The sequence below is a fragment of the Rhinolophus hipposideros genome (genome assembly GCF_964194185.1).
Source record: "Rhinolophus hipposideros genome assembly, chromosome: X".
NCBI classification, from domain to species: Eukaryota; Metazoa; Chordata; class Mammalia; order Chiroptera; family Rhinolophidae; genus Rhinolophus; species Rhinolophus hipposideros.
Genome location: NC_138046.1, coordinates 844,862 through 871,038, shown reverse-complemented (window position 1 = coordinate 871,038; position 26,177 = coordinate 844,862). Strand labels below are relative to the sequence as shown.

General features: G+C 39.9%; 2 protein-coding genes across 2 annotated transcripts in view; both read left to right on the top strand.

Annotated features, from left to right (window-relative positions):
- Positions 1 to 5,015: 5,015 nt before the first annotated feature.
- CDX4 (caudal type homeobox 4) lies at positions 5,016 to 12,426 on the top strand (the record flags this gene model as incomplete). The annotated part of the gene is made up of 3 exons (XM_081041692.1): positions 5,016 to 5,517; positions 10,977 to 11,122; positions 12,220 to 12,426. 3 exons carry the CDS (start codon positions 5,016 to 5,018, stop codon positions 12,424 to 12,426), a joined length of 855 nt encoding a protein of 284 aa, XP_080897818.1.
- Positions 12,427 to 16,787: 4,361 nt separating this feature from the next.
- CHIC1 (cysteine rich hydrophobic domain 1) overlaps positions 16,788 to 26,177 on the top strand; it is a gene marked incomplete at its 5' end in the record, with an annotated part of 32,069 nt that continues 22,679 nt past the window's right edge. The window contains one exon of the mRNA XM_081041691.1: positions 16,788 to 17,062. Within this exon, the coding sequence (XP_080897817.1) occupies positions 16,788 to 17,062 (275 nt within the window). The remainder of the gene's footprint in view (positions 17,063 to 26,177) is intronic.

Sequence of the window (26,177 nt, the reverse complement as noted above, 5' to 3'; positions counted from 1 at the left end):
CATGTGATTTCATTTATATGTGGAATCTGAAAAACAAAATGAACAAACACACAAAATAGAAACAAACTCATAGATACATAGAACAAACTGATGGTATCCAGATGGGCAGGGCGTTGTGGGGCAGGGTGAAAAAGGGGAAGTGCATAAGAAGTACAAATTGGTAGCTACAAAATAGTCACAGGATGTAAAGTACAGCATTGGGAATATAGTCAATAATATTGCAAAAACTATATATAGTGTCAGATGGGCACTAGATTTATTAAGGTAATCACTTCTTAAGTTATGTAAATGTCTAATCATCTGAAACTAATGTAATATTGCATGTTAACTGTGATTGAAAAATAAAAAAAAATATTTTTTAAGAAAGAAAAAATAAATCCAAGTTCCACAGATCATTTACTAGTGAGTGCCTTGAGTAAGTCCAAGCCCTACTCTCAGCCTCAGTTACCATGTCAGTAAGAGTGACTGAATCTGTATTCTTTATCTTCCTCCCAGTAATAGAGAGGGCCCAGTGATTGACAACTGAACCCAAGCTCCATAGTACACAGAGGCTCCTTCCCCTCTCCCTGTTCCCCTGCAGAGATAGAACCAGGCTGAAAGCTGGGCCAAGGAGGTGGGGGAGGATGGGGGTGATAGAGCATAGTCCTGGCCTATGCTGGCAGTTCTGAGAGGCCAGACCAGGCTTAGAAAACATTTACCAGGCAGTAAAAGCCTCCTAAGCAATAAGCCTGCCAGAAAACAACAACAACAACAACAACAACTCACCCAGATCCCCATAGTCCATCACAGGTGGACTGCACTGTTTACGTAGCGGTTTCACATTCATCATCTTCTGGAAGCCTTGCAATTAACCTATTCTGTGGGGATCAGCTCAGAACTGGATAATGGATGGGGAGTCTAACAGAGGCTCCATTTCAAGGATGCCTCTCTAAGTCTCAGAAAAACGAAAAGATCACTCACTAGTGGCACTAAATAATCCTTGAGTGGCCTGAACCTTGATCTTTAGCCTGTGGGGTTTGACTCCTGCTACTGGCCAGTCTGCTTCCTGCAGTGAAGACACCTTTCTGGTTAATTTCCAGGTGAAGAAAAAGAATCAAAATTTCCAGTCAAATAAACTAGACTGAACCTCTCTGCCTGTCCACCTAATCCACCTCATTTCACTCCTACCCCCGGAAATAAACAGAAACACAAAACCACAGTAATACTAAAGCCAAGTTCTGCCAAGCACTGGACAATGTTCTTACTGGCTTCTCTTCTAGATATCCCTAGAACTGGGTCAAAACATTGATTTCCAATGTACCGTTCCAAGGTCATTTATTGATTCAGCACACAAATATTTCCTGAAACCTCTACCATGTGCATAATGCTCCACACTGCTGCGCTCAAATACTCCTCCTCACACCCCTTCAAAGTGCTCAAATTCTGAAAGATTCAGATAAGACCCCAAATAACTCTAAGGTGGACAAGAATAATATTAATGGGTGAGGGGAGTTGATAATAGGATTCAGACAACAGAAAGAGCACTTTCTGAGAAGAGCATCATCACATATGGTTTATGGAGGAGGGGGCATTTGTGCTGAACCATGAAGAATAACAAAACTTTAAACAATGTTTATGGAGGAAGACTCTAGACCAGGGGTGTCCAAACTTTTTTCAATGTTTTATACCAAGAGCCATATGCAGTAAAATACACAAACAGCCAGGCCACTCACTCGAGGTGAAGTATGTATTGCCTCACCTGGTTTATTTAAGTAAACTAAATATATTTTTGGAATTTGCTGCGGGCCAATTAACAATGGATTGCATTGAGGGCCGCAGTTGGCCCCCCAGCCGCAGTTTGGATACCCCTGCTCTAGACAAAGGGGATTACCTAAACAAAGAAACATTTTTTAGTGGAAAGTGTTAATCTGGGAGTCAAGAAACCTGAGTTCTGTCCTTCACTTCCTTAAAGAATATCTTCCCTTCCCAGGCCCTCAATTTCTTCATAGGTTAAATGGTAATATTGGGTTAGCGAACTTTGTTTTTCTCAGTTGTAGTTGACATTTAATATTATCTTATGTTAGTTTCGGGGGAATAGCATATGGTTAGACATTTCTATATTTTTGAAGTGATCCCCTCAATTAGTCAAGTACCCACCTGACACTACACCTAGAGGGTATTACGCTAAATGAAATAAGTCAGACTGAGAAACACAAATAACATAAGATCTTACTTTTATGTGGAATCTAAAGAACAAAACAAACAAACAAAACAAAAACAGACTCATAGATACAGAGAACAAACTGATAGTTGCCAGAGGGGAGGGGGGTTCGGAGGCAGGGTGAAAAAGGTGAAGGGATTAAGAAATACAAATTTGTAGTTACAAAATAGTGACAGGGTGTAAAGTACAGCATAGGATTAGCTATCTTTTAAAGGTCCTCCATGTGCTTCCATCCTGATAGTTTTTCAATTGTTCAGTAGACCAGTTTGCCTCACGATAGAATAAGTGAAAGAGAATAATGCAAGCGTAATTGGGCCCATGTTATGAAGAACATTGAATGGCAGCCCTGGTAGCCTGAGCAGAGAAAGAAAATAGAAGTCAAGTGTCAGGCCTAAACCCTGAGGTTCTACATTTAGCCCAGTTCCAACTTAAGAACATGAACTTCGCAGTCAGGGTGGCCTAGGATGGGAAGTTAGCTTTAATCCATGCCATTAGTTCATTTAAACAGTCATGCCACCTCTCTGAGCTTTCGTTTCTTCATCTTAAAATGGGAATGAAAATAAATAATTAATGGGGCTGTTGTGAAGATTAAATGAGATCATGAGTAAAAAGTGCCTATACGTATGTTACTTTCCTGCTCCTTAGTGCCTTACCCCCCAGAGCCATGCTTGAATTGGTCTTTGCTGACCAACTCTGTTCCTTCTCCTCCTTCTCCTTCTCCAAAGCAGGCTTTAAAATATATCCAGAATCCAACCACTTGTCTCCTTCCCCAATGCCATTCACCTAGGTTACTTCAATAGTCTTTTTTAAATTAAATTTATGGAATTTAATTACCCTGGAAAGAGAACTGACTCTGGGTGGTGAGCACACAGTGTGATATGTAGATGATGCATTACAGAATTGTATACTTAAAACCTATGTAATTTTACTAACCATCGTCACTGCACAATAGTCTTAATTAATCAGCCTGATTGTCTTTTGCCCAGTTGCAGTCTATTCTTAATCCAACAGCCAGAGTGATCCTTTCAAAACTTAAATCAAATCATGTCACTCATCTGCTGAAAACGCTGTAGTAGTCTCCCTACCTCACTTAGACCAAAACTAGAATCTTTACAATGACTTCCTTTTAGCTTTTGGACCTCATCTGCTCTTTAGCCACACTCTCTTCATTACTGTTTCTCCAACAGAAAATAGACATCATTCTATTTTCACTTATTGTTCCCTCTGTCTGGATCCTCTCCTCATAGCTCACTCCATCACCTCTTCTATGTTTTACATAGATGTCATTTCTAAGTGAGGTCCTCTCAGGCCACCACATTTAAAATTGCAACACCCTCCAGTATTCTCTATCTTCCTTCCTGCTTTCTTTTTCTTCACAGCACTGATTATTAGTATGTGACATACCATAAAATTTAATTAGTTATTAGTGACTCTTCCCACTAGAATATAAGCTTAATAAGGTCAGGGACTTTGTCTATCTGCTATTGATGCCTCGATTCATAGAACAGCACCTAGTACTCAATAAATATTGGTTGAGTGAACTGGTGAATACAGTGGTCCCATATTGTGTACCAAGCATTAAGTTAAGCAGTTTGCATACATTATCTCAGTAAATCTTGCCTTGTAATGCAGACAGTGTTAGGAAGGAACACTGGGATACATACTGCTTTTGTGGTCAGCAGGTGATCTGGCTTCTTGGGGCAAAACCTTGAGTTCATTGGTATCAGCTGGTAAGCCCATGTCCTTTTCAACAATTGGAGCCTTACAAAGTGTGAAAGAAAGTTGGAAGATGCAGCTGCCCAGAATTTGAGACTGTAGGAATTTGGCCTTTTGGGGCAGTGGCTTTGAGGCACAAGCCACACGTGGCAGAAAGACACCTGGGACTAGTGAAGTGACGTGAAAATAAGAAAGCATGCTGCTCCCATTGTTCTTCTTCCTCTTTCCTTCCTTTTCCATCATCTACTCTCTTCTTCTTTCTTTAATTTGTGAGTATTTGTAAAACATTCAATTAATTCAACCGCCCATACTGTGGAATGTAACCTTAGGAAGGCAAAGCAGGAAAGTTTGTCTCTTGTTCACTGCTATATTCCCCATGCCTACAATATTGCCCGGCACACAGCAGGCTCACAATATATGATTGTGAAATAAATCTTTGTCCTTGGAAACAAAGCTCTGCTCTCGGGGGAGGGTGCAATGAGAAGAAGGGAAAGCCCTTTTCAGTGGTATGTCCAGTACCCTTGCCAGGGAACGTGGGCAGAGGGGATACCACGATGCATGCTGGGCGTGCCAAGATCTGTGGAAAGTGAGGAGGCTCCAGGGTAAGGTCTGAATCCCAAGTAGCAGGACTTGGTTCTGCCTCTGCACGTCTCCATTTCATTTTGGAGAGAGCTGGTCAGAATCCGCTGCGGGAGCTCCTGCCTCCAAAAGCGCCAGCGGTGCAATGGTGGCCAGATGGACACAGTGCGAGAAAGATAAGACAGAAAGGCTTGGGAGCTCTGAGAGAGGGAGCGTCGAGTGAACAAGTCCCCGCGAAAGTGAAATGGCCCTTCATTTGAATGCAAATGCTATGTAAAAGCCTGAAGTCCCTTGACGTCAGCCTAGCCATTGGTGGCCCATTAATACCGGGCTACCAGTCACCTGGAAACCGTCTGGGTGGGAACCGCGGGATGGAGTAGTCTGAAGGGTGCAGAGGGGCTCGCGGCGTAGCCACGGACTGAGCTATTGGTTCGCCGCTGTTTCTCAAAGTCAGCTTGGGGCCTTCTAGGGACTCAGTTCAACATGACTTAGGGAACTCCTTCCTCGTACCCAAGCCACGATGTACAGAAGCTGCCTTTTAGAAAAAGAAGCGGGCATGTACCCGGGCGCTCTCAGGAGTCCCGCGGGGGGCGGCACCGCCGGGACTGGCAGCAGCGGGGGCGGTGGGAGTGCGCTGCCAGCCTCCAATTTCACAGCTGCCCCGGCTTACACGCACTGCATGGGGTATCCCCATGTGCCCAGCCTAGATCTCCACCGGTCGTCCTTGGCGGCCTGGGGCTCACCCTATAGCCCCCCTCGGGAAGACTGGAGCGCATACCCCGGGCCGTCCAGTACTATGGGCACAATGCCCATGAACGACGTGACCTCGAGCCCCGCGGCTTTCGGCTCGCAGGAGTACAGCAACCTGGGCGCCGCGGGCGGTGGAAGCAGCGCTGGCACCCTGCCAGCTCCAGCTGGCGGGTCGCTGTTCCCCATCGAGGCCGGCCCCGCCGACGCCTGTTCTCCCAACAGCAGCCGCCACAGCCCCTATGCTTGGATGCGCAAGAGCGTGCAGGTGCCTGGTGAGTAATCGGTTCCTCTACTTCTCCTGGCCTGCCGGTCCCCCTACTGCCCAGGCCTCTGCAGGGACAGCTTAACTGAGGATAGCACTGTGTGGCTGACTGCCCAGGGTCCCCGCTCGTTAGTGACCTCCCTCAAGGCCCGCAGATTGTGGCACTTGGAACTAAGCCGACCCTGGTTGTGTTTTTCGCCATTTCCTGATCAGTCAAGGGAGCAAGCGGGTGGACAACGGGCATGGTCAAGGATCAGCATCCAACATTGTAGCCGCCCTGATGGGAAAACAGATGCTCGAGAAACACTGATGGGTGAATGAGGCGAGAGGATAGCCACGGTGTCCCACCCCCAAACTGGTGATGCTCAACTTAGGTTCGAGGTGCTTGCCTGGCAATGGACCTTTCACTTTAGCCACGAAGGCACCGCGCGTCCTCTCAAGGAAGCTCCAGCTTCCTGTATCCGAGTTGGCAGAGGCGAGCTGCACTGAAACCCATCGTCTTCTTCCCAAGACCTTTCCGCCAATGGAAGCACTGAAACAGGCGAGAAGGCTACAGCACGCCTCTGGGCCATAATATGCTACTCAACCCTAACATCCGCTGGGCGCGAGCGACGATCAGCCCTAACACTAGGCAGTGGTGAAAGCCCTCATAACTGTCCAAGCAGCTGTCCCACCTGTGGGGACTGGATGCTGGTCTGCGTCCGCGCGCAGGAAGGCCAGACACCCCAGCGTAACGCTGACCCGTGCTCCTGCCAGCAGCCCCTGAGCAGCGGCTGGAAGCTTGGGGCGGAGGACGTGGGCACTCTGCTTTAATCTTGGACGGGGGAGGCGGGGAAATGTTTGTTTTCAGCTGTTGTTGTTCTTTTATCACATTCTTATTATTCCAACCCATCGCTTCTTGTCATTAGAGAAAATGAGTAAAATTCAACTTTATCACTTTCATCTCTCTGGGGGAGAAAATGACATTTCAATAGTCCACAGTGATTATGCTCCTGTTCACAGCTCTGCACTTTTTCTCTCCTCCAAAAATCAACTTTTTCCATTAGGAGGACTCAACTGGGAGGAGGCAGGCAGTTTGGTTGATTAGGGCATTACCAGCGTAGAAATCCCAAATTAACAGTAGAGTTTAAATACTTGGCTTTAAAATGTTTGGAAGTAAATCTGCATATATATGTACATATATATGTGTATATGTATACACACACACACATATATATGTCGGCTGGCTAAGTAGAATACAAAATGAGGTTAGGGTGGGGCACTCCCGGAGCTGTTACTACATCTAATCTTAGGCTTGTAATGAACATCCATTCACTAAACTCTAACCATCAGCAAAAGACACAAAAGACACAAAAGTAGCTTCTCCCAGTCCAGCATTATGTTTTGAAACACTTTAGAAGAGGAAAGTCACAACTATGATGTTTGAAAGAGAGAACAATTGGGGAGGGGGGAACAAGATAAAAGAAATTATCTTGAGTCACGAATTTTCTGTTTATTAAAAGTCTTCTATTTGCTTTTATGAGGCAGATTCTTTCTCTTGGGAAATTCTGGTGTGAGAAGTTTAGATTCTGGTATCTTCGTCGTTAGCTAAGCCTTCAAACCTGGCTATACAATGGCATCTTCACAAGGTTTTCTCTCCCACTTCTGTGAGAAATTTAAAATTGAATGATTTTGGAATCCCTTTGACTCCTGGTAGTCTATCCTATAGATGAGGCTTTATTTATTTCATCTTTGTTTCATTTTAATGTCTTCTAAATTAAAATTACCTCTTTGTTATATTCTTAGAACCCAAGGTGCATATTTAACAACAATTTAAGAATATAATGAAAGTATGGACGCTCACCCCCCAAAAAATGCACAAAAGTTCCCCTGTGTGTTGTGCACACATGTAGTTTTTTGAATAATTTGGGGAGATTCATGGGCCCACTTAAGTCCTTCCATGGATTTCAGGTTATGAACCTCACAAAAATATTAAGCTGATCACCTCACTGGACCACTCAGAACTAAAATGCATCAGTTTTTATGCTTAGTCCATAATGAGTGTTAAACAAATATTTATTGAATGAAAGAGTCAGATCCTCCTACTTTTTTTACTTCACTCTGTATTATTGTGGGACAACACTTGGCTTATGACTGAGAAGAAAATAGGTGAGCAAAATGGAAATAATCCCTCCCTGATTAAGGGTAAACAAATGAAAGCTCTTTCCATTACTGAAGAATGCTTTAAATAGCCTTTAGTAAGAGAAAGAAAAGTACACACATTAGAGAACAATCAGAAAACATTTCATATGGATTAGTATCGCATTTGATTTTCTAATGAGAGAAAGGGGACTGACATACAGAGTAAATGGCTGTCCCCTAGGTGATTGTATTAAAGAGTGTGATATTTTTATTTCCACTTTGTTCCCAAGTGGTCTGTTCCAATACACATCTCATTTTAAAGATTATGTGAAAAGGAACCTCACAGAAAGGTTCTGTGAAAAGCTAAGCATTTTCATATTTTTAACATTGTCAGTGCATTACAAGTAGAAATTATTTTTCATCTTTTCTTTTACCCAGAGTTGTATCCCTGGGTGTGTATTGGCAAGGTGGAAATCTAAGCAGGGCTGGAGAGAAGCTTTCTTGTTAGGGGTGGGAAAGAAGGGGCGAGAAGAAAGTGACTAATTCTGATTAAGCCACTGGAGAAAATACTGAGGAAGTCATACTTAAAAGATTGTATTCAATCAGGACACTTGAGCAAATGAGTTGTTTAATAATTCCAGAAGTTTACCATTGTCTTCCTCGCTTTTGATCATTTTACTGGACAATTTTTTATAAATGAATTTGGATACAATTGTTAACTAAAGGCAGCAAAGGATTTCCATAAAATTTAAAGTCATCATCATGGGGTCGATGGCACTGTACTCCCTGTAGAAGGAAATTGGTTTGATCATCTTCACCCTTATTGTCATCATCATCATAACCCCTAGATTTGGAGAGTGCTTTTCTGACTGACACCACTTTCACAGCCAGTCTCTCAAATGAAGACATTCAGTATGATAAGTCATCATATAGGATGGATGCTTGCAAACCTTGTGGGGATACTGCATCCTGGGTAATGGGAAGGAACCCATCTATCCTGAACTCCAGAGGTTTGTTAAAGTCCTTGGGGGCTGGAGGAGGCAACAAAATCCCCCCTACAGAGAGATGGAAGCTTAAAGTAACTTTGTTACTTTCCCAAATTAACTCACAATAGCGCCAGAGAAGGATCCCTCATCCTCAGAAATGGTTAGCATCTGGGAGAAGAGAATAGCTTAAACAATAAAATCTAGTACTCTTAGTGCTTTGTTGGTGCTTTTGTGTGTGAATATGGACATTGTGCTCTACTAGAAAATGTCCACATCCCATTTAATTTGATTTCATCATTTAAGGAGCAGAGGCAATGAGAGGGAGGGAAGAAGAAACTTCAGAGGGAAGGACACAAGAGGAGCACCAGGAAATGGGAATTCATTTCTCTCTGTAAACTATGCAGTCAGTATTTTCTCGTGAGCTACGTCTTCTTGAGGTTTGAGGTCTTATCTGTCAGGTTGGGGCAGCAGACCCTTTTAACACTTCGCATGGCTTTGATATGCAGCCCGGCACTTCCTCAACCCTCCTTTCTTCAGGGGTTATATTGCCGGAAAGGGTGAGGATTTTCATGGCAAATAAAGAGGCCTGGTCTTGACTTTATTGTCCTCAGGAGAAACTGCAAGAGGGGAATTTATGACCAGTGGGGGTGGGGAAGGCCAGCAACCTTCCAGAGTTCTTGAAGTCTGGTTATGTTTACTGATTGTCAAAGAGCAGAAAACAGACACATGCAAGTTGAATTTTATCTTCTGCCTCAAGTTAGAATTTAAACATTCAGCCACTTTGGGATTAGCAAGGGTTTTAGGAAACATCTCTTCAAAGATGTGTTTCAATCCTATGATTTGAGGTTTTGGAAATAAATTAAACCTTAAAGTTTTCATTGTGACCTCAAATATACATTCTGCCTTTGTAACATACCAAATGCCGGACCTCTGGTTTCCTGGGTTTCTGTTTGAATTCAGAAAACCAGCTCAAAGTTTGAGTCTTTGAGGTAGGTTAATTGACTGGGGCTCATCGTTTTCCATTTTCAAGGGGGTACGTTTTGTTTATTTCATTACTCCATGAGTTATTCAGCCATTTAATTTAATCCTAAAACGTATCTCTCATCTAGAATTTGTTTCTACATTAATGTCCCTTTTTTTTTCTTTTCTGGAGATGAAAGGGTGTCTGACATTTGTTTAGGGCTTGTAAATTCCAAACCAATTGGCTGGTGTTCCTACATGTAAAAAGGGTTCAGGATGGGATCTGATACTATGTAGGTCCTTTGTTAGGCCTGTGCTGCATCTTAACACCTCAATGGAGTTAGGGAACCACTTTAAAGAAACCTTTGTCCTACAGATTGCTCCCCAAAACCTCAGATCAAAAACAACCAGAGAAGATCAGAAGGAGTTTGCCAAAAGCCATAGAGGAAAGGAGGAAAATCCTGGAGGGATCTTCCAGGATCTTGAAAAGAAAGCAAAGTCACTTTTGGAAAATTTGAAAGGAGGAATAAAATTCTATTTGAAGGAGGGCATGAGAAATTAGTTAAATGTTGTAACACAAAGCAAATGTATGTATGTCCTGCCAAAGAATATTCTGGTTGAGTCAATAACCCCTCTTTAACCCATTCATTATCTGCTTGGGAATAAAAATTGGTTTAAGACTCATACACACACCAAAAAAAAAAAATTAACTATTTCTTTCCTAATAGGTTATAGGGGCTATCCTAAAACAGAATCTAAGTGACAATAAATGATTTTTAATTGCTATTTAAAGAAAATTCTCTCTAGAATGTATATGTAACTACAATGTATATAACTAATGTCAGGGTCACGGAGTCATTTACCACATTTGGAACATTCTTGTGCTTTCCAAAATGTTTAAACTGGGAATAACATGTAGCACACTGAACTGTGAGTCAAAAATAAGTGTGTGGGTCCTCACTCCTCAGCTCGTTAGCACAAAGCCACTTACTTATCTACACTGAGCCTCAGGTTTCTTATCTGTAAAATGGGGATAAGACATGTTCTGCATAATTCGAAAGTAAAGGTGAGAGGTTCAATAGAAAACAGTATGATGAACTGCATAAAAAATAAGGGGAAGTACATGTGTAATCACAGCTTACATGTGTGCTTTAAAATGCTTTGGCATAACAGTAGGTCAGTGGTAGCATGATAGGTGTGTAAGATACACACACGTAATGGCCACAGATGACAAAATGTTTAATGGAGGAATGGACTTATGAGATATTTGGTTCAAAAAATGTACTTGGTTTATATTTGAAAAGAACAGATGAGGGTGGGAACAGTGGCTGTGATTCTTTCAACCAAAACAATCTCCAAAGAGGTAAAATATGATCAAATGCACTGCTTTCCCCCAAAACAGGGAAAACCAGGACAAAAGAGAAGTATCGCGTGGTTTACACAGATCATCAAAGGTTGGAGCTGGAAAAGGAATTCCACTGCAATAGATACATTACCATTCGGAGAAAATCAGAGCTGGCAGTCAACCTGGGCCTTTCTGAAAGACAGGTACAGGAGAAGTACATCCAACATGTCTCATGTAGTCATTTCAATAGGCTGAGAATTTAGGGAAGTCTGTAAGCAGGAGAACAGAAGACAGAGACATTCTCCAAGCTCTCTTAAAGCCCACATTAATCCTACCTGACCTCCTAGTTTAGTCTCATTGTCAGTGAGTTTATTAATAATTGAATGTGAGCACTAAGTAGGTGTGGAAGCAAGGAGTTGGGACAGGAGGTGGAGAAGGGTTAAAACTCCCATAGAATTGATCTGTGAAGTCAAAACCTTGATCTAATTCCCCAAGTAGTCACAACCAATGTCTGAAGTGGAGATTTGGCAATCATGGCAATTATCAGGATCATATCAGTCAAACTGCAACAGTAACTGAATACCAGTGCTGCTACCTGAACCAAGTTTTTCTATTATTCAGGGTAGGAAATTTAATTTTCTACAATCTACATAATCTTATGATGCCTGCCTCAAATTTGGCTTACTGAGGGTACTTAATGAAGATTAAATCATGCAAGGATCAATGGTTTCTGTTCACCCAGATTTGACATTACATAACTACCTGATGTTTTTTCACTTGTCTAGAAGTAATCCTGGAATTATAGAATTCTAGAATTGTAAAGTCCATTAATGTCTTGCCTTATCCCAAGCGGCTTGCATTTCAACCATATATGAAAGCACATTGGTATCATAGCGAGAGACATAGTATTTCATTACCCTGTTCACCCAGTTCTGTTTCATTAACCTTAATATTAGGAAATTTCTTTCATGACAGATCGAAATCACCTTCACTATTTAAACCCTCCCTTTTTATGACCACACTTCAGCATCTTCCATTCTATCATTTATTTCTACTTGTGCAACTAGAGGTGCTGAGTGAGGTCAGTAGCCCTAGACTTGATCTCATGCAAACAAGATACTTTCCCTTTCTGAGCTTGAACTTTTTTTAACCTGTTAAATGGGCATATTTTACAAGGTCATTGTGAGGCTAAAATGAGGTGATGCATGTAAAAGGGCTTTATCAATGCTAAAGTCCCTGTATAATGTCATCAATGACTATAAAAATTGCCTCATTAAATCCAAAGTATTTTGTATTTCAGGTGAAAATCTGGTTTCAGAATCGCAGAGCCAAAGAGAGAAAGATGATCAAAAAGAAAATCTCCCAGTTTGAGAACAGTGGAGGCTCGGTGCAAAGTGACTCTGGCTCCATCAGCCCTGGGGAACTACCTAACACTTTTTTCACCACCCCATCTGCTGTCCGTGGATTTCAGGCTAATGAGATACAGCAGGTCATAGTGTCTGAATGAATGAAAATCAAAGTGGAAAGTGCCCTCCCTTAGCGTTCACTTTTTGGTCTCTGAGATATCAGCAGGGGACCTGGGACAGGATGTAATTCCTTGTAAGGCAGTATGCAGAACAAGTGGATGAGGAATGGGTTGAAGATAATTCAGGGGTCACTTACTATTAGAAACCATCCCCAGAAAACTCCTGTTATGTGCTATGCTATGTGTCAGTTAGTCAGCAAGCTTGTTGGTAAGCTATATAATTAAAAGCTACAACCACAGGCCCTGGTAACTCTATTTACAATTTCAGAAACTTGCCAGTGAACGTACTGTAAAAATCAATTCTGCCAGGGGGCACATTTGTGTATGTGTACTTGTGCTTGCTATTTGATGCTGGGTGTGTTTTTTTATGCTATCTTTGGAGGGTGGGGAAAATGTAAGCAGAAATTTATCTATCTTTGGATACCTTTTCAAGTGTTTAATTCAAAAGCTAACAGCATTTTCATAAGACAAATGTTTAAAAAATCAGCAGAAGGTGATTCTGAATCCATTGTCACTGGTTAATAAAAATAAGAAATAAAAAAGATTTTTGTCCCTCAATCATACTTGTCGGGTATTGATGATCTTATCTCAGAACTTCCAAACTGCCGTGTCAATTTTAAATCTTGCCAAAACAATGAAATCAGACTAGAACAATACAGGCTGGCTTGATTGAGTCACTAGAAAGGCAGATCTCCAACACACAGAGTAAGTACTTCCCCCTTTCTGTCTTTGCACTCCACTTACCATTATAGTTCAGTGGCAGTCAGACCTAACAGGAACACAAGGACAGTGTACTGGTCTATAGCCTTCACCTTCAAGCTGTTCAATTTTACCTCCGTTGTGTCATGTCAATATAGTGGGGCCCAAGGAGGTGCACTTTACAGGCTACAAACACACAACTTGGGCTGTGGTGAGTAGAGTTGTCTGGAGTTTTTGGTGTTGGTCCAATATGCTGTTTGCATATAGAAGTGGCCAAAAGCTGGGCTCTGAACTATCTTGGGCTAGCCAATTCCCTTTTCTTAGTTTAGGTGTATATATTGGAGGATAGATCAATTTAAACTCTTTCTCTTCAAAAAGTTACTAAATTTTCTGTAAGTTAATGGAAAAATCTAGGACTAGATCTTACCATATGACCCAGAAATTCCACTCATAGTTAACTACCCTAAAGAAATTAAAACATATGTTCACACAACATGTACCTGATTTTTGATAGCACCATTTTCATAATATCCAAAAGGTGAAAGCAACCCAAATGTCAGCATTGGGGAATAAACAAAATGTGATATATCCTTACAATGGCATACTACTTATCCATTAAAAGGAATACAAGACACAACATGGACGAACCTCAGAAACATTATGTTAAGCGAAAGAAGCTAGACACAAAAGACCACATATCATATAATCCAATTTATTTGAAATGTCCAGAAAAAAAATCTACAGAGACAGGAAACAGATTAATTATTGCCTGGCCTACAGGTGAGAAAGGGGAATGACTGAAAATAGGACAGTTATTTCTTTTGGGTGTGACAAAAATGTTCTAAAGTTAGTTCGTGGTGATGGTTGCACAACTCTGTCAATTTACTAAAATCACTGAATCACATGCTTAAATAGATAGATGAAAGAAAGAGAAAGGAAGGAAGGAAGGAAGGAAGGAAGGAAGGAAGGAAGGAAGGAAGGAAGGAAGGAAGGAAGGAAGGAAGGAAGGAAAGAAAGAAGGGGGCTTTTAAAAGTTATACTTCTGTTCAGCTGTTTTAAGGTTGAAACACCCTCAGATGGTTACACCTGTGACCTCTTGCCTCAGGTCCCTAAGCATCAGGCAGGAGAATTACCCACCCCCATCCCCAGATTAGCACATCAGACAGAAAGTTGTACTCGTATGGTCTACTTTATTTTCCATCCACTCCTAGCTTTACTATTCTTGAAGGTTGCTAAAGTATCATTTAAAAATCATGTTGTTTCTTGTGTTTCCTGACAAAATGTGTTTTTCTCAGCTTGCTCAATTCCAAATTCTCCTCTAGTTCAGCAAAAGAAATTCCCTTTGGAATCATGTTTGCCTTTTCAGCACACTGTATATGCAGGAAAACAGGTGAGCAGATCTGACTACACTTGTGAGTTTCTCCAAGCATAGCATCACTACCCTGAACTGCTTTATCATTTTGACATTTGACTAGATGTCAAGGGCCTCTTTCATTTTTGACAGTGGATTTTCCCCCTTCCTCTCCTTCCCTTCCATCCTCCACAACCATGATTTTTTAGCTTTTACCATAGTTGCACTACGTCATTACAAAGTCCACCTCTTACACTCTTTTCCCTTTCTTTCCTTTAAACATCCTTTCTTAGCTTAATCCTGAATGGTGAAAAGAAGAAACGATCATTTACGTAGTAACCAGCAAAATACTTCACTGTAGACATTGACTTAGTGGACCTTTATGGATAATATAAGATGTCTGGAAATTTTTTTAGTATTACCTATGGCTTTTTTGCTTTTTGAAAGAAAAAAAAAACTGGTGCAGAACATTAATTTGATCTTAAGTCTAAGGTATGTCACTCACATAAATGATACATGATATTTGTTAATACCTAAGAAAGGGAGATATATTATGTATGTCTTGCCAGAGGCTATTATAAAATATTTTAAGGTTCCATCTCATAATAAAATTTCTGGCTAGTAGATAAAATCCTCTATACTATAAAAAACTAGATTTTGTTGCTTATTGATAGTGCAATTATTTTTAAAGTTCTTAATCAAGCTTTCGAGTAGAAGATATTCTTTTCATTTTAGTAACACAAACTCTTTGATAATGAATCTAGTTTGATTAAAGCTTCTTATAGAACTAATTTCTTCATTCCTCATACATCCTAAATGCTTTGTTTATAGTGCTCTACTTCTAACGTAAAGCTTATTCTAAATTAAAGTGTGGCTCTGTCTGTTTCCACAGTTAGACTGTGTAATTGGGATGTAGCTGTAGTGTAGCAGAAAGAACAATGAAGCTGATATTAGAATACCTGGATTATGGTATTTGTTTTATAACTTAGTAGACGTGTGGTGAGTTTAGTGTCTTCATGATTCCAGAGTTATGACATGGATTTTCGTGCTGCTGCCAAGTATGAAATAGTTTGATATGGATTGGAAACTGAAAATATGTGATCTGTACACCATTTTAGTGTGTGTGGAGAAGACACAATATTAGAAATGGAAATTTTTGGACAAAAGGTCACCATAGACCTTAATAAATTACTTAAACTTCCTGAGCCCCTGGCATCTCATGTATAAAATAGGTATGATGATGTTTATCTCAGAATTGTTTAAGGATTAAGTGAGATATTGTATGTGAAAGAGTCTATCTCACTGTCTGGAAAATGAATGATGTTAATTAATGTTTCCTTAGGTTGGGATTCTTCTCCCATCCCCCATTCCCGCTCCCTCCTTCCCCCCACCCCCGCACTCCCCACGAAAAGGAAACCCTCCAAAATTCAAACATCTTTTAAGAAACAGCCCAAAAGGCACCAGGCTACAAAGCGTATCCAAACAACTTCAGTCAGTATAGTCCTTTGGTTAACAGTACTGGGCTTTTGGAATCAGAAGAGACCCCAAAATTTAAAACTAGGACTGCCATGTAGTAACTCCAGGACCTTATTCTCTGTGTCTAGGAATTACATCTGTAAAATGAGATAATCGTGGTATGTGGGCTTGTGAAGTATTAAATGAGATATACACATAAAGTACTTAGCTTAGAAAGTTCTGTATAAGAATTACATAGTAGGAATAGAAGTGGTAATAGAAAGTCTCCTCTTCAGTAAAGTGTTAATAAAAATGCCTTGCAGGGTGTGGGAAAGATCTGCTGCTGAAGTGTTTTAAACGGTAATGCTGAAGAAACGTAAGGAATTGGTATATACCTTGAGGTATTTGGGACAAAGGTCTCACCTCACTTTTATAGAATATACTTGCCTACACTGGGGTTGGGTGGGTGTGGGTAATAACACCGAGTATTAATTAATTGGAAGTGAAACTAGAAGGCAAGTCCCCCGAATACAAGCAGCAGAGGGCAAAAAAGCAGTATTAAGATCAGCATCCGCAGACCGGACCTCGATAATTCCCTGGAGTTCACCTCTAACGCCCCTCTTCCCTTAGAGCCGCGCAAGCGTACACTGATTTGTTCGTCTCCCTGGTGCCCCCGCCTCCGAACCCCCGTCCCGTCTGCCACAACACGCAGGCGCACCCCTCAAATCCTGTCCCTACCACACTCCTCTTTCTCTTCATTTCGTTCCCCCTCCTCTTCCAGTACCTCAGCAGGTTCAAACTCTTCTAGTGACGGTGGCGGCCATCGAGGGGTCACGTGATGAGCATCCTGCTGCCCAACATGGCGGAGTTCGACACCATCTCGGAACTGGAGGAGGAGGAAGAAGCGGCAACGTCGTCGTCGTCGTCGTCGTCTTCGGTATCGGGGCCTGACGATGACGAAGAAGATGAAGAGGAGGAAGAAGAGGAGGAGGAGGAAGAAGAGGAGGAGGAGGAAGAGGAGACGCCGCCCCCGCCTCGGGTAGTGAGCGAGGAGCATCTGCGGAGATATGCCCCGGACCCTGTGTTGGTGCGCGGCGCGGGCCACATCACCGTGTAAGCGAGAGGGGACCATGGGGTTTTAAAAGGCTGTGATTTAACAACAGAGAAATGAGAAGGTGATCAAGGGGCCTGTGGAGTTAGGGAGGGCTGACTGAGGTATATACTTAGGAAAGGACACCTGGTCTAAATAGACAAATGAAGGGAGATAGCTGTTACGGGAGTGAGAATGTGATTGTGATGCACCTACGCCTGGTAAAGAGTGAGTGACTATAGGACAGGGAAATTGAGGGGTTTGGCAGTCAGGGACATTGGACTAGGGGCGAGTCTATGCTTCCCTGTGTATGTTGGCAAGGGAATAGTCTTTCAACTGCAGGACGTACCACAGCATTCTTTGCTGCTAAAATTGCTGTGTAGTGGAATACGGTGACGGCTGTGACATGTGACAAGACCTAGACTTGGATTCTTCAAAACAGAAACATGATGCATTTTCTGAATATTGTACAATATCCAGCCACCCACATATTCAGCCATCCATTCTTCCTGTCCAATCCTTATATGAATGAATACAATTAACCTTCCCGTGTCTTGATCACCCTCACTCTGACATTCCTTAAATGTCACACAATTAGAGGTTCAGGGTGAAAGGCAACTAGGAAAAGTACAAAGAAAGAGCAATGGATTTAAACTGAGGGCTCTTGTACGTTAGTCCCAGCTTTGCTTTTTACTGGCCCTGTGACCTTGGTCAGGTTACTGCCCATTTCTGGCCTTTGATTTCTCCATCTGGAAAATGACAGGTATGGGGTACATGGTTTCTAAAGCCTTTCAGCTCTGAGATCATTTAAGATAACCTCCAGGAGATTTTGTATGCCCAGACATTAACTATGCAAACATTAAATATATATATGTATGTATATATATATATATATATATATATATATATATATATATATATACATACATATATATGGAATTACTCCTCCAGAAGCTGAGGAATATTTCTTGAAAACTTATGCAGACTGACTTTTAAAAATTGAAATCTTGCATAATATTTCAAAAAATAAAACGGGGAGTGACCTCAGCATAGTAGTTACAAAGCAAAAGAAGAACATTTTAATGATTCTTTGGGCTTTGAAGGGTACTTTCTCATTTTTATGTGCTTGGGTTGTAAATATTTGGAAGTTTGAGTATTGTGTCATGTTCATTCTCTTAACTCTGCTATCTTTTACTGCATTTGCAAAATACAGCTACTTTTTCCTATCAAGTCATGCTGCCTCTAATTTTGATGATGGCTCTCCTAGCCCCTTTGACTTTCAATTTAGTTTGTATTACCTGAAATCATATAATATGCACCACTTTCCCCATCGTGTTAGCTTTTAATTTTAACATGTTGAATATTTTCATTTTATTATGCTTTTGTGATCTTTGCATGAAATGTATCAGGAAAGATTTTGAAATGGTGCAAGAGGTTGGGGAGATTTTTAGACCGCTTTTTCGTTAGGCAATTTTAACATAGTTTTTCTTGGTCCAAGAATTTTTTAGATAGCCTACAATGACCAGATGCCAGCTTTTTGCACTGTTCTCCTTGCATTCCTTTCATCACTAGGGAGACATTTTATTACTCAAACTAATTATGATTATGGCACAAACGGTTACTTTCATGCAGATTATTTCACATGACTGAACAGAAAAAAGGTTTTTATTCCAGTCCATAGTTTATATTCCAACACTCCTCCCCCTTATTATTTTCTAAAATTCAGAGAACAGAGAAGGGGCAAAGAAAAAGAATTTAAATTCCCTGAAACTTATTTATGGTTCCATTCTACTCTTCACACAACCATGGTGAAGTACTTACCAACCTGTTTTCAATTAAAAGCAAAACACTGACACTTGCCATGCACAGACCATTGTGGTAGGTATAGAGTCCCTCCCAGCTGAAAAATTTTGGAACTAGGAGTATGAAGTCGTGGTGCTATGTTGGTGTCAGTTGAAGCCTAAACCTAAAAAGCAGCACACCAATAATTGAATTGCTAACCAGTGTATATAGTTTGGAAAATTATTTATTTGTATTGTGCACATTCTCTCACCTACAAAGCACATTTTTAAAAGATTTTTCTTAAAATACAGCTAACATACAATATTATATTAGTTTTAGGAGTACACCATAGTTATTCAACATTTATAGACCTAAAGAGGTGATCACCGTAAGTCCAGCAACCATCTGACACCGTACCACGCTATCACAATATTATTGACTATACAGTAGTACCTCGGTTTTCGAATGTCTCCGTTGATGAACATTTTGGTTTATGAACGCTATAAACCTGGAAGTAAATGCTTTGGGTTTTTGAACATGACTCAGAAGTCGAACATATCACACGGCTTCTGCTGAGTGCAAATCCTGAGGCCTAGCTGTCGGCTGTTTTCAAACGTTTCAGAACTCGTGGATTACGTTCAAAAACTGAGGTACCACTGAATTCCCTATGCTGTGCATTACATCCCAATGACTTACTTGTTTTATACCTGGAAATTTGGATGTCTTATTCCCCGTCACCTTTCCTCCACTTTTTAAATGTTTCAATTACAGTTGACATTCGATATTATTTTATATTAATTTCAGGTGTACAGCATATGGTTAAACATTTATATAATTTAAGAAGTGATCCCCCCTAACTAGTCTAGTACCCACCTGACCCTAAAGCACATTTGATGTTAAATGTCTCAGGTTTGAAAAAAGATTAAATGTTTAGGAGAAACTTTTATGGGATCTGAGACTGTGGTCTTTCTATGGTTGTAAAACTTTTCTTATATCAGATAAAGTAAGATCCTCAGGAAATAGTTCATCTAATTCTGAGACATCTAAAGTATGAGCTTCTGTTTGATGTGTTTCTGGCATGGGGGTGTTAGAGTCGCCCTATCTGAATGAAATATTTCTTATTCTCTCTCACTTCTTATTTTTTTTTCATTCTCTGTGCAGTCATCTGTTCTATAGAGGACTTTGTTTCGTTTCAAAGTTTAAAATTTGAGAATCATCACCTCAAACTCAGTATATCTTAAACCTAGCAATTTTTTCTCCCCACATTGGCTGTGCATTCCAGTTGCCCCATTTCTGACCCTGATGCCACCATTCTAATCTTCTGGGGTATTATTTCAAATCCTTGAGTCATTTTAACTCTTCCTCCTCCTTGACTTGTCCTATGCCCGTCTGTCCCAGAATTGTATCATCATGCCTTTTGAAATGTCTATTAGATTTTTCATTTTCTCCATTTTTGCTGGCACCACTCTAGCTTGCATTGCCATGTCCTGCTTGAATTATGGCCACAGTCTGCCACTTCTCCTCACTCCAATCCATCCTGCATGTTTGTGCCAAACTAATTTTCTTAAAACACTGTTTAATCATGTCACTTGCCTGCTGAAAAACCTACATTGGATCTAAATTAGGTCTGAATTCCTATGCTCTCTTCCTCCAACTTCTGAGGTCAAGGAGTCTCTACACTTGTCCAAAGCTCATCCCTCCATTAGTGCCTGCCATACCCTTCTCTTGCAGCCTCCTCCCAGATCTTCCAACATCAGGCAGCCCGTCTCTCTAATATTACTCCTCTCTGCCTCTTTACTGGCTCAGCTTGTAAACATATTCAGAGCCTAGTTCTTTAAAAATGAAGTAAAACAAAAGCATTCCTAGACCTGCATGCCCCTTTTGCTACTGTCTGGTCTCTCTTCCTTCCTTCTGAAAATTTCTTAGGAGTAGCTACATTCACCATATCTATTTCCTCTTCACCCCTCTGAGAATTGACCTTGTTAGGATCACCATGACCCTCTTGTTGCCAAATTAGTGTTTATCTTTTATTCCCTATCTTTCTGGTCCTCATGGCTGCATATGACACTTAGAATAACTCCATTTCCTAGAAGCTTCTACTCCAGGGGTCACAAACACACAGGCCATCAGAGGAAAGACAGGTCACAGAAAATGATGCAGCATGAGTAATGATGGGAACTTAGTTGGACTAGAAAGTATGTGTTTTACTTAAAGGTATTTAAATTCTGGTTTTAAACAAACAAACAAACTTTTTTTCCAGCCAAACAAACCTAAGGATTCCTTGGCCACTTCACTCTCCTGGTTCTCCTTGTATTTTTCTGGTTATTCCTTAACTGTCTTATTCATGAGATTCTCTTCCTCTCTTGTCCCTTGAATACCACTGATCTCTAGGGTTTTGTTCTCAGATTGCTATTCTTCTCATTCCCTAGATGGTCTCATCTCGACTCTCATGGTTTTAATTATCGGATGTCTCCAAGATGTGTATCTCTGAACCCGACTCTGCTCAGACTCTTTCTTATCTGGTGTTCCTCACCTTATCTTAAATACAACATATCTAGAATTCATTCCTCTCCTACACACCCTTCATACTCCCATTCCAAACCCTCAAAAAATTGCTCCTATTTCTGTTTTTTCTATGTCAGTTAAATGTACCTTCACTGATCCCATTCTTCATCCTTGGATCCTCTTTCCCGCTCACACTTCTCACAGCTATGCAGTCAGCAAGTACTAGCACTATATGACCTAGACTTTTATTCTTTTCCTCCCTACCACCACTTCCCTGAATCAGACCCCTTTTACCACACTAATTAGTCGTCTTGCCTTCATCCTTTTCACCTTCACATTCATCCCCCAGCCTGCTGCTAGGTTGGAGATACTACTTTCTTGCTTAAGACTGTTCTGAGTTTTTCACATCACCTGCAGGATAGAATCTAAGTTCCATAACGTGGCATATAGAACTGGACCCTGTCGATCTATCAGCCTAATCTCCTGACATTTCCCCTTACTGCTTATATTTTCCTGTTCATAACATGCTGTTTCTTTTTTCTTTTTTTGGAACTAATTTATTTTTATTTATTGGGGTGACAATTGTTAGTAAAATTACATAGATTTCAGGTGTACAATTCTGTATTACATCATCTATAAGTCCCATTGTGTGTTCACCACCCAGAGTCAGTTCTCCTTCCATCACCATATATTTGATCCCCCTTACCCTCCTCATCTCCCACCCTTCACCTCCCTTACCCTCTGGTAACCACTAAACGATTGTCTGTGTCTATTAGTTTTTGTTTCTCATTTGTTTGTCTTGTTCTTTTGTTGTTTTTGGTTTATATACCACATAGCAGTGAAATCATACGGTTCTCTGCTTTTTCTGTCTGACTTATTTCGCTTAGAATTATTCTCTCAAGATCCATCCATGTTGTCACAGATGTTCCTACATCATCTTTTCTTACCGCCGAATAGTATTCCATTGTGTATATATACCACAACTTCTTTATCCATTCATCTGTCGAAGGACATTTTGGTTGTTTCCATGTCTTGGCCACCGTAAACAAAGCTGCCATGAACATTGGAGCACACGTGTCTTTATGGATAAATGTTTTCAAATTTTTTGGGTAGCTACCCAGGAGAGGGATTGCTGGGTCATATGGTAATTCTATTCATAATTTTTTGAGGAACCTCCACACTGCCTTCCATAGCAGCTACATGCTGTTTCTTATCTCTTTGCCTTTGCCTCACCCTAGTCCTCCATATGTCACCAACTCCTGCAAGTCTTCTCTGCCCCCACTACACCATAGGCTGCAATGATAGGAACAATTTCTGGTTCCCTCTGAATCTTCAGTGCCTGCCCTGAAGTAGGCACTCAATAAAAGTGAGTTGAATAAATATTGGTTCACTTTAGTAACACTCAATATGCCCACCATAGTGTATACTATATTATAGCCCCTCAACAAATACTAGTTACTAATCCCTTCACCTTTCTCACCCATTCCCAAACCCCGCTGTTTTGTTTGTTCATTTATTCTGTTCTTTAGATCCCTCATATAAGTGAGATCATACGGTATTTGTCCTTCTCTGTCTGACTTATTTCACTTAATATCCTCTAGGCCCATCCATGTTGTTGCAAGACATTAATCTTTTAATATGCAGTTAATTATAATTTCTTAAGTGGTAGAATGACCTAACCACACTAATTGTAATTCCAGTTCTGAGATGATAATCATACATGGATATTTGGGGATTTCTTTTCCAAATTAAAAAAAACAAACATGGCTAAATGAACTCCCACCAATTTGAGGTTCTAGAAACAGAAATAATGAAATGTCTTTTAGAAGTATTGTTTCAGAAATACTATACATCTGGCTGATATAAAAGTATCTATCACTTTTCTTCTTGATATTTTTAGGATAAATATTTAGATCCAATGTATTGAAATGCAAGGAAAATTGTATCTCATGAGATATTTTTCTTATTTGTAAGCATTACCACACTCTTCATATTACTTAAAATATATAGACATTTACCCTTGATATCGTGTTTCCCTGAAAATAAGACCTAGCCGGACAATCAGCTCTAATGCATCTTTTGGAGCAAAAATTCATATAAGACCCGGTCTTATATAATATAATAAGACCGGGTCTTATATAATATAATATAAGACCCAGTCTTTAATAACATAATATATGACTGGGTCTTACTTATATTAATGTTTGCTCCAAAAGATGCATTAGAGCTGATTGTCCGGCTAGGTCCTATTTTCGGGGAAACACAGTAGTACACCTGTACAGAAGTTAGTAGAGATGATAGGTTACTTAATTCTCAGGTATTTATAAAATTGTCTCATTAAAATTAAAAGAGCTTAAGTTATTACCTATAGAATTGAAAGAGATGGCCAAATTTGCCAAACAGTGCATTTCGGCAAAAACTTAGAGAGCACTACAAATATTAATACTTCTCAAATAAGTGAATGGAATGCCTTTTCTGTAAGTAGCTGTCTTTGAGGGATTACAGTGATGAGTTGTTAATTTGTGTTTATATAAGATAGATATTTTATAAGATTTTAAGCTCTGAGAATACTGAAGCTGTGGTAACACTTGCCATTTCATGGTGTGGCAAGACATGATTGTTTCCATATGAAAGATTAAAGAGATTTAGCAGTGTTTTTTAAAATCTCGTTGAATTACATGGCATAGATTTTCCTTTTCCTTAGTGTAGTAGATAAAGTTCAGTGCATATGCTTCAGAATCAGTATTACTATAAGTGCATAGTTTTCTGGTTAAATCATGTTTCTTGTTGGCAGAATTTTACTATGCTTTCATTTGTTTTATTAAATAACCTGAATATGTGGACTTCAATTTGTACAAGGTGTTCAAAGGGTGATGTATAGCTTTTTTCAAAAGGATTTTGAAAAGTGAGGGGTATAGGAAGGGAGAGAAGAGGGAAGAACAACTAAGAAGACTCATCCTTATTTGGCTTAATTTCCTTTACTCCAAAGAAGTCTCCAAGAAATTAAAATTTGGGGCATTGAAGATGCTTGACAAATAGAATACAATCATTAAGAACCACCAGCTGGGTCCACTTCAAACACATAGTATTTAATGAAACCAATAAAATGACAGCATGAGCAGCTCCCAAGTGCCTGTTTGTCTAATGTGGAAGAACCACACATCTTGGCTAAAGTCTGTCACTTATCAGTAATAGGTAGATGAGCTTGTCTAACCTCTGTGCACTCACAGTTCTTAACTGAATGGTTTATTTATGAAACAGAGCTGAGGTGTTTATTCAGCAGCAGCCATTTCGACATTTTTCTCCTAACAACTACTAAGTGAAATGTGCTTAAGGTTATTTGAGTTAAGTAGTCTTTTTAAGTGCTGAGTCTTTAGTAGAGAAAGTTAAGGAAGAAATCCCTGGTAGATAAAAACAGCATTGTTAACTGCCTTTTAGACAAGATTATGAAAGTATATTGGGCCTAGTTTGCCTATGTTTATACATTTTGAAGTAGATGTATATAGGCCATAAAGGAGTATTTTAAGAAGTAAAATGATACTTTCCTTACCATTTCTAATATACTTTTTATATTTTAGAAAAGACAATCACTTTTTATGTTGGAGTAGAAAATTAGTAATGTGAACTTCAGCACTGGAGTAAGCACTGTGAAGAATACAGAAAAACAAAGGACAGGCATTGCTTTACAAAGCTAATGGGGAAATTGGCTTTAAGATATTGATGTGGAACAGCAAAGAATAAAGAAATGTTTAGTAACTGTTGAATTGTATAGTACATATTAGATGTGTCTGTGAGTGTTCAGAAAAAGGGGGAATCCGTAAAGGCTTGAGCATTCAACGCATTACAGCAGGGGTTGGAACTTCACTTGGGCCATAGGTTTTAAACTAGGGAGAGGAACCACATGAGGAAAGACAAAAGCCACCATGGCAGTGGCACTGGAATGGAAGGAACTGTTATAAGAATGGTTTCAAAGGAACAAATAACAGGACTTGTGACCGCCCGAATGTCAGCAACATGCAAAAAAAATAGTAGAGGGAAGATGCAAAAATGATACCAAAGTCTATGTTAGGAGAGTCAACGTGCCATTGGTAGAGATGAGGAATTTGAAAGGGGCAGCCAGTTTCAATAAAAGATAACATTTAATTTTAGACATGTTTGACTTATGTTTTTATTATTTTGTAACAAGATGTCCAAATGGAAATTTTCAGTATGCAATTAGAGATGAGGGGCTAGCGCATGTTGAAACCTATAAAACCAGAGATATAGATTTGATGGTCATCAGCATAGAAGTAATTGTCAAAGCTAATAAATGTAGATGAACTGTTATAGCTTCCTTAGAAAGAGAAGCAGATGACAAAAGGCTAAATTTGGGGAAAAACACAAGAGTGTTAGGGGAAACTGAAAGAATGGAAGAGTGTTAGTAAGGGTGTGATCAAGTCTCACAAGCTGAAAACTCAAGGGGAAAAGTTCTGAGAAGAGGACATTGAATTTGTCAATAAATAAGACAAGATAAACTTGTTCTGAATAAATTTACTAAATAAGAGATTTATTTTCAGTAAAGTGACAGCATCAACTGTCAAATTTCAAAAGACTAAGGGAGGAATATTAAAGAAATGGAAACAGCAGAAAGGAAAGTACATTTGTATTGTGATAAATGCAAACAGAATAGCAAGGCAAAGAATTGAAACAATAGAAATATTCCATACATGTTGTGGAATATATCTGTTTATGTCCTCCACATATTTGATATCTAGTAAAAGAATGACAGCTTGGAAAAGTTTAAAATTTTTTTTTTAATTTTTAATTTTTCAATTACAGTTGACATGCAATATTATATTAGTTTCAGGTGTA